This window comes from Triplophysa dalaica, chromosome 16 (assembly GCF_015846415.1).
Source record: "Triplophysa dalaica isolate WHDGS20190420 chromosome 16, ASM1584641v1, whole genome shotgun sequence".
Lineage (NCBI taxonomy): Eukaryota > Metazoa > Chordata > Actinopteri > Cypriniformes > Nemacheilidae > Triplophysa > Triplophysa dalaica.
The window spans coordinates 21,952,535-21,965,953 of NC_079557.1; the positions used below are offsets into that span (position 1 = coordinate 21,952,535).

The 13,419-nt window shown below is 41.8% G+C and overlaps 1 protein-coding gene across 2 annotated transcripts in view; it reads left to right on the forward strand.

The window, feature by feature from the left end:
* The window catches only part of thoc2 (THO complex 2), a 73,672-nt gene that overhangs the window by 40,487 nt on the left and 19,766 nt on the right, over window positions 1-13,419 (forward strand). For both annotated transcript variants that reach the window (XM_056769068.1, XM_056769069.1), the window contains exons 21-29: window positions 20-199; window positions 5,208-5,372; window positions 7,184-7,459; window positions 8,366-8,507; window positions 9,192-9,349; window positions 9,560-9,688; window positions 9,781-9,912; window positions 10,095-10,279; window positions 12,612-12,778. In XM_056769068.1, the coding sequence (XP_056625046.1) occupies window positions 20-199; window positions 5,208-5,372; window positions 7,184-7,459; window positions 8,366-8,507; window positions 9,192-9,349; window positions 9,560-9,688; window positions 9,781-9,912; window positions 10,095-10,279; window positions 12,612-12,778 (1,534 nt within the window). The remainder of the gene's footprint in view (window positions 1-19; window positions 200-5,207; window positions 5,373-7,183; window positions 7,460-8,365; window positions 8,508-9,191; window positions 9,350-9,559; window positions 9,689-9,780; window positions 9,913-10,094; window positions 10,280-12,611; window positions 12,779-13,419) is intronic.

The window sequence follows — 13,419 nt, forward strand, 5'->3', positions numbered from 1 at the left end:
AATGTGTGTGTGTGTGTAGGGAGGTTACTTCGGGCAGATCAGGAACACCAAGAAGTCTTCACAGCGTCTGAAGGATGCTCTTCTGGATCATGAGCTGGCTCTGCCTCTCTGTCTGCTGATGGCCCAGCAGAGGAACGGTGTGGTCTTCTCAGAGGGTGGAGAGAAACACCTCAAACTCGTGGGCAAACTCTACGATCAGGTACATTAACGCACTGTGCACACGCAGAACATAAGATGCCGCTCATTTCACTGATGAGTCATGCGCATCACTACAGCTCATGTCATGGGATTCACAAGATCTTGGATGAAGTTTGTGAATTTGAGTGGGTCATATACTGTATGTTGAAAGTCTTCAAGCGTTACCATGAGTTTAATGGGCTGTTTTAATGGAGGTTTGACGAGCCCTGCTCTCAGCAAATGGAAAGGATCAAGGTGAACATCCTCCTCTGAGTGGTTTTCCAGCTGAAAACGAGAAGTGTTTGAGTTTGGTAAAGTTGTGGGGACTGTCAGTGTGAAACAGGAAGAAGTTTTCGTCCTCCCACACCGAAGCTTTTCATGTTCAGCAGCTGTGGAGCTCAATTACTCGCTGGGTAATCCAATTGCCTTGAGTTTCCTCCCCCCCCACCTTCTCTAGACATGTCGACATTCACAGCAGATGGTGCTAAAAACTAACATCATCAACTCCATTCTGTGCGCAACCACAAAATCCTTCTCTTTTTTCATCTTTCCTCAATGTCTCAAATTAGAGCCTTTAGCAAATAATTCCTTCTCACGATGCCAAATTGTCTCAATAATTGCTTGTGGTGTGAATGAGCAGTGTGCTATTCCTGACATCAGTGGGGAAGCTTTTTATCATTCATTTGGACTTTTTTTTAAGCACACTTTGCGTGAAGTTGCTCGTCTTTCATCACAATCAGTTGAAATGTTGGGCAGCCGGCCGTCACCTCCTCTGAGGAGAACGATTGACTCATCTCATATGATAAATATGCCTTCCTTCTGATTACATGATTTATGCATAAGCACCTTGAGAAACATCACAACTTTATCATTTGTATAAAATTGCCTCATTTTGCATGTTTAATAGTACATCATTTCATAAATGGTGGTTGTTAAGAGTTGCCACTTAATTCATTTTTAATATTCAATTTTCATTGGCTCGTGCTGTCACACATACTAAGTGATAAACTGTGTTGATCTTTAACTTGTCTCACAGTGTTACTTCATACATGAGCGGTGTGTTAAATCCTGCTTCTGATGATCAAACTCTTCTCTCTTGTCTTCCACACACATGTTGAAGAGTCAGAAGTCATGTTCATTCATTTGAAGGGCATACAGCAGTGGTTCTCAACTCTGGCCCACGAGATCCATTTTCCTGCTGCTTTTAGCCCCAACTCTGATGTAAAACACCTGAACAAGCTAATCAGCATCTTTAGGGATTGATGAGTTCAATTTAATGTGATGCTGCGCTAGGGCTGCACGATTAATCAAAAAAAAATTGATCTCGATTCATACATAAATGCGATCTACTTTCTTAAGGACGGCGATTCACTTCCTTGTATTTCCCGCATTTAGATCACTCACGTATTGGTCACACTCACACAGTCTAAAACAAAACACTGTTAATTCACCAATCAGGTCAAAGATAGCAAATTAGTAAGATCTCGAGCCCTTCCCTCCTCTTTCATTTACTTCGTTAAGCGCTATCACTCACATGACGTGTTATTTATTAGGAGGCAGAGCTAACGGTTGCAGTCACAGAGCTAACGGTTGTAATCAGCTCACTTTGTGGATTTGGAGTGGAAAATTTGGAGCGGTAAAAAAAGGGAAATGGACACCAATGTGGAAAATCCTGTTGACGACGAAGCATCAGTATAAAAAAAGGATCGTATTCCACCGTGTGGAACTTTTTCAGGTTTAAACCCGTCGCAGCTCCGCAAGGTAACACAACAAATCTATATAACCACCTCAAACGTCACCACAAAATACAGTACGAGTTTGCAATGAGAGACAAGGGAGCTAAATAAAGCGCATCCTCGCCCGAATTTACGCTCTTTGCGTAGAGAATTGTCGACAGTGACAACAGCGCCTACTGCGGTCACAAAATATCACGGGTAACAGAAAATTTTGTAACACCTGCAACCAGACGACACAAACGTCCATAACTCAGACATTACACGGTGCATCGCCATACCCTTCAAGTTCCCAGTGGCACAAAGATATAACAAACGCCATCGCTTATCACCTAGCTAAAGACATGGCTCCAATCAACACAGTTAAAAGCGAGGGATTCAAGGCAATGATAAAGACTATTGATAAGCGCTACTCTCTGCCCTCTCGCAACTCTTTTTCGTCTGTTGCATTGCCAAATCTATACACCCAGTGTAGAATGACAGTCGAGAAAGAACTGCAAGATATGCAGAACTTTGCCGCAACAGCAGACCTATGGTCAAGCCGAACTATGGGGCCGTATTTAAGCCTGACAGTGCATTACATAACATAAATTAATACTCTTCCCCTTTTTGTTTTTAACAGCTTAAGTTATTAAGTTATTTACTTATGGTCCAAAAGCACAGTTTTCTTTGTTATTTTTGTTTATTATTGTTAACATTCTTCTCTTATTTATGTTCAAAAGCTTAAGCAAAGTTATTCACAAGGAGAAATAAAAGGAGAAACAATTTTTGTTACTTTTTGAACTTAATAATAACTAAATGTTCTATGTTTTTACCTGAGTTCAATAAATGTTTTGGTTGAAAAAACGAGAATCGTGTGAGAGAATCGTGATCTCAATTCCCATGAAGAAAAATTGTGATTCGCATTTTAGTGAGAATCGTGCAGCCCTACGCTGCACAAATCTATCAGTGTATGAGATTTAAGTACTGCAGATTCCTCGGTACACATTTGAATTGCTCTCGCGGTATATTAATGCGATATGACCAACAATCTGCGCAGCCCAACATTAAGTTGACCGTGTCTGTTCCTTAAGTCACTGATTAGCCTCTTCAGGTGATTATCAGAGTTCGGGCTGAACTCAACAGGATAATGGATCTCGCGGGCCAGAGTTGAGAACCACTGGCATAGAGGCCTGTGGGTAAAATGTTTTGACTCTTTTTAAAGCAGCTGTTAATATCTGGTTGAGTACAGTTGATATCGGTGTCTGAGTCTTATCTGTGTATATCAGTCCTGCTCCTGGAGATCTGCTGTCCTGCACAGTTCAGACCCTCAGTGCACACACGCACTATTTCTCAAGTAGAGTATATCTACTGTATATGTATGAGCAAGCACCCTTGACGGGCATCTCCAAAAACATTGCAAAAATCAAGTCACCACTCGATCTCTGCCAATTTTATTATGAAATGCGTAACAAAAAATGTTTTCAGAGAAGTAACTGAATCGTATAATAAGTTTTAAGTTAGAGCTTTATTAATCTCCCTTGCGGCAATTTAATTCAAACTGTCATGTGCTTCATAATACACAACCAACATTTACACTACAGAACAATACATATTAATATACAAAACATAAAGATCAGCTACAATTTGTTACATAAACGTATCGCTTCAGGCACAAAAGTGAATTTATAACGATTCGTAGAACATCTATTTGCACTTAGTTGTCATCCATGGGGAAGCATCTCAAAAAGATGATGCAAAGGAATGTGTCCTGTCTCCTGTTATTCTATGAGCCATCCTCAGTACTTCGCAGGGGAACGCCCATTATTTTTGAACACATATTCACAACACCTTGCAAAAGATTCTTATTCTTTGTAGGCAATGCTGTTAAAAAACTCATAATCCATAGAACTACACCACGGTTAAAACAAAATGGACTGAGTTTCTGTCCTAACATTACAGGTTGTAAATAAATACAGATGAGAAGTCCACAAACTGAACTAATTCTAATCTGCCCTGGTTATGACGCCCTATGAGAACACAAACACATGATCAATTATTCTCATTCACTTTGTATTAATAGATAGTTGTATAATAACGTTTGTGGTGGTACATGACATTCTTTGAGGTTTCACACAGTGCAAGTTAACATACGCACATATCTGAAAACGTACACACAGAAATGATCAAGATAAACTGAAATTTTAATTTCATATCAAGAATTGATTTTCGATTGCCAACCCTAAAGACCAGTGTCATGTTCTGTGATGATTAGGATTGGTTTAGGAGTCTCTGGACAGAGAATGTTTTCTTGAGGCTAGCTGTACATGATGATGGATGAGACGGTTAGGTGTGTTTGAGTACCTCAGAGAACTTGTCGTGTCCACGCTCCATTCTATCACAAGATGGCCGCTCTGGCTGAATGAAGTGTTCTTTAAATGACTGAATGCAGAAAGGGAAGTATCCCTGACCCATGATTCTCTGAGACGCTTGACCTCTGACACACATGGGACTCTGCTTCACTTTTAGTTTATTCTGGAAGGCTTGTGTAGACGTTGCTGGTTAGTAAAAGAGTGAATTGTGTTTGGTCTAGTTTGATGTGAATTGTGGATGGGAAGATTTGGACCCTGAGAACAACTGGATATATAACTAAGCCAAAACAAATATAATTTCCTGTCTTGAAGTCATTATGGTGAATAGTAAGACTTGCATTAATGAAAATGAATGTCATGTGGTGTGACAGCAAAAGTGTGGAACAAAACAGCATGAGATTAATCTTCATGGTTATGTTAATATTGAACATATATGCTTTTTTTCCCTAAATTATTATTGTGTAACACCATAGGATGTCATGTGCAATATATTTGTCAACTACCCAAATCCGGCCAATCACGCTGGAGCTTGTCATGGTTCTGTCCGTGTACCTCAGATGACACTTGAGGGAGAAATGAGTTTTGTCTTCAGATAGTACAGCGGTTTATGGCAGGTGAAGTCAAGGATGCTTTCGGTTCAGCACATTTAAAGCTGTAGCACAATATTCTCAATATTGAGTGCTTGACCCAATGCTGCGTTCACACCGTCCTCCCTGTGAAAGCTCTCCCCAGTGTCTCGCTCCAGCTAAATTGCTTTACTGTGCATTCCATCGATTTCAATGGTGAGCCAGTGATGAATGGCTTTAATAAAGCGAGGTGCAGTTCCCCAAATAAATGAGCGTCCTGAGGATTTATTAAGAGCATCTGCATTTGGCTGGGAAATGAACACGGACCAGAGGGAGAGAGGCGTATAATGATGAATTTGTCTTCTGTTTCCTTCCCAAAGTGTCACGACACACTTGTGCAGTTTGGTGGCTTCCTGGCATCTAACCTCAGTACAGAAGACTACATCAAGAGAGTGCCGTCAGTCGATGTGCTCTGTAACCAGTTCCACACGCCACATGACGCCGCCTTCTTTCTCTCTAGACCCATGTATGCCCATCAGATTCTGGTGAGTGTAAACACAACTGACACTGCTCACATGATAAAGCAATGAAACCACAACTTGTTCAGTTACTCTTTTGACCTAAAACGCATCTTGTTTTGCTCTCTACCCCGTTGGCACATGAGCTTTCCTTTCGGGTGATTTGGAAAACTGCATGAAACATCAAACTTATGGTGAACTGTAAATGCTCTCTGTATTATTTCTTAAACAAACGAGTAGTTTTGCATTTGCATTTGTTAAGTGACTCTGTTCAACCCTGTTGCTAATGTTATTGCCAGTGAAAAACCATCAAACTACAGAGAGTAAGATATTTATTGAATGTTTATTGCTTGAAAAGAATGCTCTCTGAAGAGTTTCAGGGCCATTACAAGAGCAAAACCTGATTATAAATACCCCAGGATTCTATTTGTGACAGTGCAGGACCCTACGTTCTTCTCCATTATATTGTTTGCCGCTCTACGTACTGAAGCGACATCTTGCGCTGAATAGGGCTGGGTATCGAGAACCGGTTCCAAATGTCAAAGAACGTGCATTTCGGTTCCGTTTATCGATTCTTGACTTTTTCAATCACTTGCAAACGGCAGTGAGCATTTTACCATTGTTTCTGTTAGCCAAGACCTGCGACAAGGACCTTATCTCATTACGCACATGCGCAGTTCATTAATATCGGCATTATGAATGCAGCAAACGTTCAAAACTTTGAATAAACTTCGTGAAAAAGGATGACCGCAATGCCACATGGAATATGTGTGGTCAAGATATTTGGTGAAAGGGAGGAAGTACCTCTTATATGATGAAACGCGTTATTAATACTGAAGGACCGTGTTTAATTCTCTCGGCCTCGAGTCCTCCTGCTACAACACACCAGATCACTCAGTTATTAGCAGCCTCTCACACTTGGGTACAGCATACAGATAGAGAGGAAAAGACAATCAGTTTTTTTGTTACTTTATTTTTTTAAATAGTGATCACAAATAGATACAGCTATAGGACATGTTATAGTTTATTTTAAATGATATTAACTTGAATGATTAATTCAATCACTTTCTAAAAATGAATTAATTCAGTATTTAATTCCCAAATAATTATTTGGCTAATGGACGATCTAGCAACTGCATGTTATATATTTTGTTATGTTAGGAGTAGTTTGGGTTTGTAATTGCTTCCGATTGTTCCTAAATGGAAGTGTTGTTTATTTCATTATTTGACGAATTGTCACAGTTAACAGTTATTGGTTATTGCCTAAATGTGACAGGATAAATAAAGGTTAAAACAGTTTTCTTTAAGTATTTGCTATTTTTTCTCTCTCTCCTAAAAAATGTTGGACTTGAAACAAAATCGATAGGAACCAGTTTCGCTAAGCAGCATTGGAATCGGAACCAGAATCGATGAAATTAAAATGATACCCAACCCTTGCGATGATCAAATGTTTGAACAGGGCTTGAAATTGTCTAGGATTCAATAATTCTGTTACCGTGTTACTCTCGTGTTGCTTTAACGCAGTTCTTCTGGCATTGCTATTAAAGTGTGATTTATTTTAGCATTTTGCTGCATTACGACTCGTGTATGACATCGCCTGCCCTATGAATATTTCATGCGGAGCTCATTTGGTGTTGTCCCATACCTCGGTGTGATACGATGGGCCACGCTACAGCTCTCCAGGGTGGTGTAAAGTGAAGCCCATCTCTCTTTAGCTCCAACAAGATTTAGCTGTCTCTAGTTCCATATGCAGGCCTGTGTGTACGCTCATATTCAGATCTGTTTGTTGTGCCTGAGTGAATTATAACGCTGGCCTGCTGTCTTTTTGCTCCCATCAGTCCAAGTATGACGAATTGAAGAAGGCAGAGAAGGGCAACCGTCAGCAGCAGAAGGTGCACAAGTACATCGCCGCGTGTGAGCAGGTCATGACCCCCGTGCACGAGAATGTGGTGTCCCTGCACTTGCCCAAAGTCTGGGATGATCTTCGACCTCAGTTCTACGCCACCTTCTGGTCCCTCACCATGTACGACCTGGCCGTACCTAACAACGCCTACGACCGGGAGGTCAACAAGCTCAAGATGCAGATCAAGGCCATTGATGAGAACACCGAGATGGTGAGACGCTCAGTTTCTTTAAAACTAAAAATCATAAGGTCAAGCTCAGTCTGTGTTCAGTCTGAACAGTAGAGTAAGGCCATGTTCACAATTAAATTCTTTTTTGAGCAGAAAAAGTTGACCAAGGCGCTTTTTTTGTAAAAAAAAAACGCTGCCAGCATTTGCTTACAAACATCAGCTGAACCCCATGTCTTCGTTGTCACCGTCTCTGAACACAGCCCAGAGAAACAGATAGGCAGCGTAATGGAAGTCTATTTCAATTACAAACAGAGAGCGTCTTTGCAAAAAAAATCTCATATTTTAAAACTATAATACTAATTTCTCGCTAGAAATGCAATCAGAAGTTGTCGAAAGAGAAAATTTTACTTGCATTTATACAAACTCAAAATAAAAAACTTGTTGTTTCGAGCTGGAGCATTCTCGACCAATTACGTTCCTCGAATGTTATGGAAACGATAGGTCTCTGACATTGGTTAGCTGGGGAAAAGGGGGACGTAGGGCGTTTTTTTTTTTTTGTTTTGTTTTTCAGCGTCACAAGCTCTGTGCTGCAGAATAAAACTACGGCGCTGGTGTATAAAAAAGTGCTTGTGAAGTTTTTGTAAACACTGTTTACTCCATAGGATTATAATGTAAAACAGACACTAGCAGCTCGTAATGGAAGTCAAGTGTGAACACCGGCTAACAGATCTTCAGACTAAGGTTTGATTGGGCGAGGGCTTCAGTGAGTAATGACTGTTGTACAGATGCTTCACATGAGTCAAACTCGACTGACTCAACCGATGAAGAAGAGCAATCCGTCAAAACTCTCATCGGTTTTATTATTGCTGCTACATACTGTTGTTTCTTCTCAAAGCCCAATAATGAAGAGGTGATGATGTTTTTTCTCTCTGTCTCTCTCTCTCTTAGCCCCTGAACAAGAAGAAGAAAGAGAAGGAACGCTGCACAGCGCTGCAGGACAAGCTTCAAGAGGAGGAGAAGAAACAGCTGGAACACGTGCAAAGGGTTCTTCAGCGACTCAAACTGGAGAAAGACAACTGGTTACTGGCCAGTGAGTACTCGCAGTGCTCTTGGGCGATTCACATTTTGTGTCTTGAGCGCGCGTGTTTGTTGTTTTAAATGTGCGGCGCTCCCATTTTTCTAGGCACGTCACACGAATGTGCCACACGGGCACCTCTAGTCATGTGACAAGAACCAACGGCTAGCCTGGCCCATGATTGCTTAGCAACAACAAATGCCAGGAGAGTGCAAACTCCCAGGCGCTTTTGGAGAAATGGAGAAAGCAGTGCGGCTTGCGTTTTCCGTGCGTTTTTAGACGTGAAATGTGAACCGCCCCTCAGTGAGCGCTTTTCCACCATCGCACCGAATTGTTCTCATTGCAGATCCACGCCAGCCGATACGTTAATTGTTTCGTTTCCACCACACGGCTGATAACAGACATTTTTAGAATGTAAAACAAACGTCACAAGCTGCTTCTGTAACACAAGAGACTGAGCTATAACGCCTCTGCACGCATTCATTAGCACGAATCAGCACACTTATAGAACCTAGCTAAAAATTCCAAGCCGAGAGTCGTATGTAATCGTGTCGAGTCGAAGCAGGCTCACGTGGAAACATAAATGTAACCGTTTGAGACTGTGCTTAGAAGGGTTCGGCGCAATGGTGGAGAAGCGCTCAGTGTTGCATCTCTGATCACAGACTGTGTTTACTCAGCGCTGTCACTCTGTCCTCTCAGAATCCACAAAGAATGAAACCATCACAAAGTTTCTTCAGCTGTGCATCTTTCCTCGCTGCGTCTTCTCAGCCATCGACGCGGTTTACTGCGCTCGCTTCGTAGAGCTGGTGCATCAACAGAAGACGCCCAACTTCTGCACGCTGCTCTGCTATGACAGGGTGAGTCACTTACACAACAGCTGCTGCTCTCATTTCCTTTTTATCGCAACAACCTTTCATATCATTTCATGCTTAAAAACCAAGTTGACACATCTGAAGAAACTGAACGTGCCCATAAAACCGCTGTGTGATGTCAAGCTTTAGCACTCATGAACGTGGCGCCGTCTCTTCCTGTTATCTGAAGCGGTTCTCAAACCTTCTCTCATCCAGGTGTTCTCTGACATCATCTACACGGTAGCGAGCTGCACGGAGAACGAGTCGCGTCGCTACGGCCGCTTCCTGTGCTGTATGCTAGAGACGGTGACCCGATGGCACAGCGACAGGGCCATCTATGAGAAGGTACAATACTCCGCCACATGATTCGGTTTTATTTCTCTGCCTCAGCGCTCTGATAGATTTGTTCTTGACTTGTTTGTGTGTTTCTTCACTAGGAGTGTGGCAATTATCCGGGCTTCCTGACTATTTTCCGAGCCAGTGGATTCGACGGAGGGAATAAAGCAGATCAGCTGGACTATGAGAATTTCCGACATGTTGTTCATAAATGGCATTACAAATTGACTAAAGTTAGTATTTTACAAGCAGTCCCAACTACAGTAGTATGTACAGTAGAATATATCACACATTTGTCCAAAATATGATCGAAAAAACTGTCTGGTACTTAAATAAATCAATTTGATTGCTGACATTCACGTCTGATGGTGTGAACTGTGTTGTGTTTTCATCTATGGTCTGATTTCTTCCCCAGGCATCAGTTCACTGTCTGGAGACGGGCGAGTACACTCACATTCGCAACATCTTGATCGTGCTCACCAAGATTCTGCAGTGGTACCCTAAGGTGCTGAACCTGGGCCAGGCTTTGGAGTGCCGCGTCCACAAGATCTGCCAGGAGGAGAAAGAGAAGAGGCCTGATCTCTATGCTTTAGCTATGGGGTAACTGAGCTGACACCGACTGGTCTTCTCATCACAGTGGTTTACAGGGTCCAGGCTTATCTCTCACTTTCACAAGTCCGTCTAGCTGGTGGTACTTGGAAAGCTGTTAGTGTCTGTCAGTGTTTGAAGTTTATCGGTCTGCACATTGATATTTAGGAAGTGTATTCCACACACAACTGTTGTTTGTCTTGGGCAATGCTTGTTTCTAGCGCTACAGATCTCTAAAATTAACACCCGGCAAGTGATAAATGCGTGGGAAAATCTGCATTGGCGAGTGTACAGACAGTGTCAGTCGACTGGTCACATTTGTGTAAATTCTAACAATGCAACAATTCATGTTTCATTAGTGGAAAAGACTTTAATGAATTAACTTACAAGAGTTTTGTTGTCTGTGAGATAATAAACACACAATGTGTTGAGTAACTGTTACTGCTCATGGCTGCTTTAAACGTCACAATGATGTGATGGACGTTGTCTTGACACCCCTCCTCAGCACATTACTACACGCATTAGAAGTTTTTCCCCACACAACTTACACCTCATGCTGGATCTGCTAACGCTTAGAGCAGCTTTATTTAAATCCCTGAATAAATGTGTTGAGTTTTAGAGCGGTTGTGTTCAGGTATGTGTAAAGTGCTGCTGGATAATAGCAGAAATAAATCATTACTGCAGGAAATCCCATTACACCAGCCGTTAGGTGTTCTTGAACTATCACCAGGGAGGTTAGACACATTCCAGCAGATTTATTCTTTGCTTGTTTGGAGCATGTGCTCTGCAGTGGATCAGGCTGGTCCTGCTGAAGATGATAATAGAGACCTGAACCACTCTACTGCGTTTCCTTTGAAAACTGACCTTTTCCAAAACACACTAGAAAGTGGATACGTTTGAAAAATGTCGTTTAGTGTGGATGAGGGAAACGGAGGGGATAAAAACGATGAGGTGGTTTTCATCATGTGACGCAGTTGTTTGGGCTGCTGTGATAGTATTAATGTCAGTTTACGAAATTATTGTTTGGCAAATAATTCTTTGCTCCACATTGCTGCGACATAGGGCTGAAAGTAAATAAACGCCTGGATGGGCAGCGTCTGGGAAACGCTAGTGTGGACGAGGAGTGTTTTGAAAAAGAAAACTTGGTTATCAAATGAATACAAGAGAGGCTATTTATTACTGTTTAATGAACACTGTGCATTCATCTGTCAGACTGCAGAGGACACCATGCACCAATGGTCATACAGAACAGCTCATTAAAGATGATAAGTATCACACGTGCTCTACTAAGAGAATTTCAAACACTAAACATGAATGAGACGCATTCTGTGCTTCTCAATCCAGTCAGCTGCCTTCTGAAGACTTGTTCATATCAAGAGCATCTACAAATGTGCAAGACCTTTACAGTTAAATGGCTGTTATTGTGTTTTCTAGAAAACAAATAATGCTCTAAAAAAATATCCAAACCCTACACTCCTTGCTTTTAAGTGCTTTATCTGTAAAACACTTGTGACTTGGACTCTGCTGTTCTATAACTTATGAATGTACAATGGTTTCTAAAACTTGATATTTCTTTTTCTTGGTATGATTGTGTCTTAAAGGGACATTTCACCCAAAAATTTGCTCATTAAAATCTGCAGAGAGCAAAATATTTTGAATAACATTGAACCCCATTGACTTCTATTGTATGAACACAAAACCACTGAGACATAAAATATCCACTGAAGATAGACTGACATACAGATTTACATCCACATGAGGGGAATAGATGACATAATTCATATTTCATCACAGATCTGGAGTTCTTTTCATAGGTGTACCACACAAATACAGTCATTCTCTTCCAACGAAAGGTTCTTTTCACTCATCAGCCATTCATTGGCAGTGCATTCTGGGATTGTCTTGCATTGTATTATCCTAAAGGGTGATGTAATTATTCTGCATGTATTCTTGCTCAGAGAGCTGTAGTCAGTGGCATTGATTTAGGTGTCGTGTGTAATGAGAAAGTGTTTCTTATTACGGTTGCAGAAGTGGTAATGGGTGTTGACGTGTAATTGAGTGTGTTTGCACCAGCGGTGGGATTTCTCAGCACACTTCAACTTATTGAGCAGACGTGGGCCTGTCCTTTGAGTTCCTCTAGACAAATGGAATCAACAACAAATGAAAGAGGGAATTCGTACCTTGTGTTCATCTCCAGTCAGTGCTAATGTTGTCATAAATGTGCCCTGAATGAACACAGCCCCTCTGGAGTGTTTTCTGTTGAATCCGTTTATCCAGAGTGATTTTCTGCATTACTCTTTGAATTAGCGTCTGCAGTGATTTTAACCATGTATGTGACTTGCAGCTACTCCGGCCAATTGAAAGGCAGGAAAGTGCACATGGTGCCGGAGAATGAGTTCCATCACAAGGAGCAGCCAGTGCGCAGCGCCACGCCTGGCACCGTACAGAACGGACCGGGCAAGACCGCCGCCAGCGCTGGCAAAACAGAGGAGGGAGCCGCCGACGACTCGGGTGAGTTTGGATTTGTTTATCCAGTTTTCTGGGACATCTCGTTCAAACACGCTGCCATTGCACCCGACCCTCTCTGTGGGAACTGCCCGGTTTATTGCAATGACTGCGTAAATTGAGGTTTAACTGCTGAAGATATTACACAGGCACAGACCCATTAACACAATCACTGCAAGTGCTTATTAGTGCTGTTTAAGAGGAACTATTGCAACGTCCTTAAAATGACATTTCATGCGGTGTGTAATGTTGCTCTGTGTGATGTCAACAGTCTGACGAGTTACATTTACATTTAGTCATTTGGCAGACGCTTTTATCCAAAGCGACTTACAGTGCACTTATTACAGGGACAATCCCCCTGGAGCAACATGGAGTAAAGTGTCTTGCTCAAGGACACACTGGTGGTGGATGCTGGGATCGAACCAGCAACCTTTGATTTACTAGTTCAGTGGTTTAACCCACTAGACCACCATCTCCAGGTGAAAGTGAACCAATAACAAGGTTAAAAGAAGAGTCGACTCTGAATCACTCGAACGAGTCGTCTGTCGTTCTTATTTCAGTTCCAGGTCAGATTTGCGTCACTCTGTGAAATGCTCGCTTACGTTCCATTTGCGACACTGCAAGTGAGAAACCAATCACAGCAGACT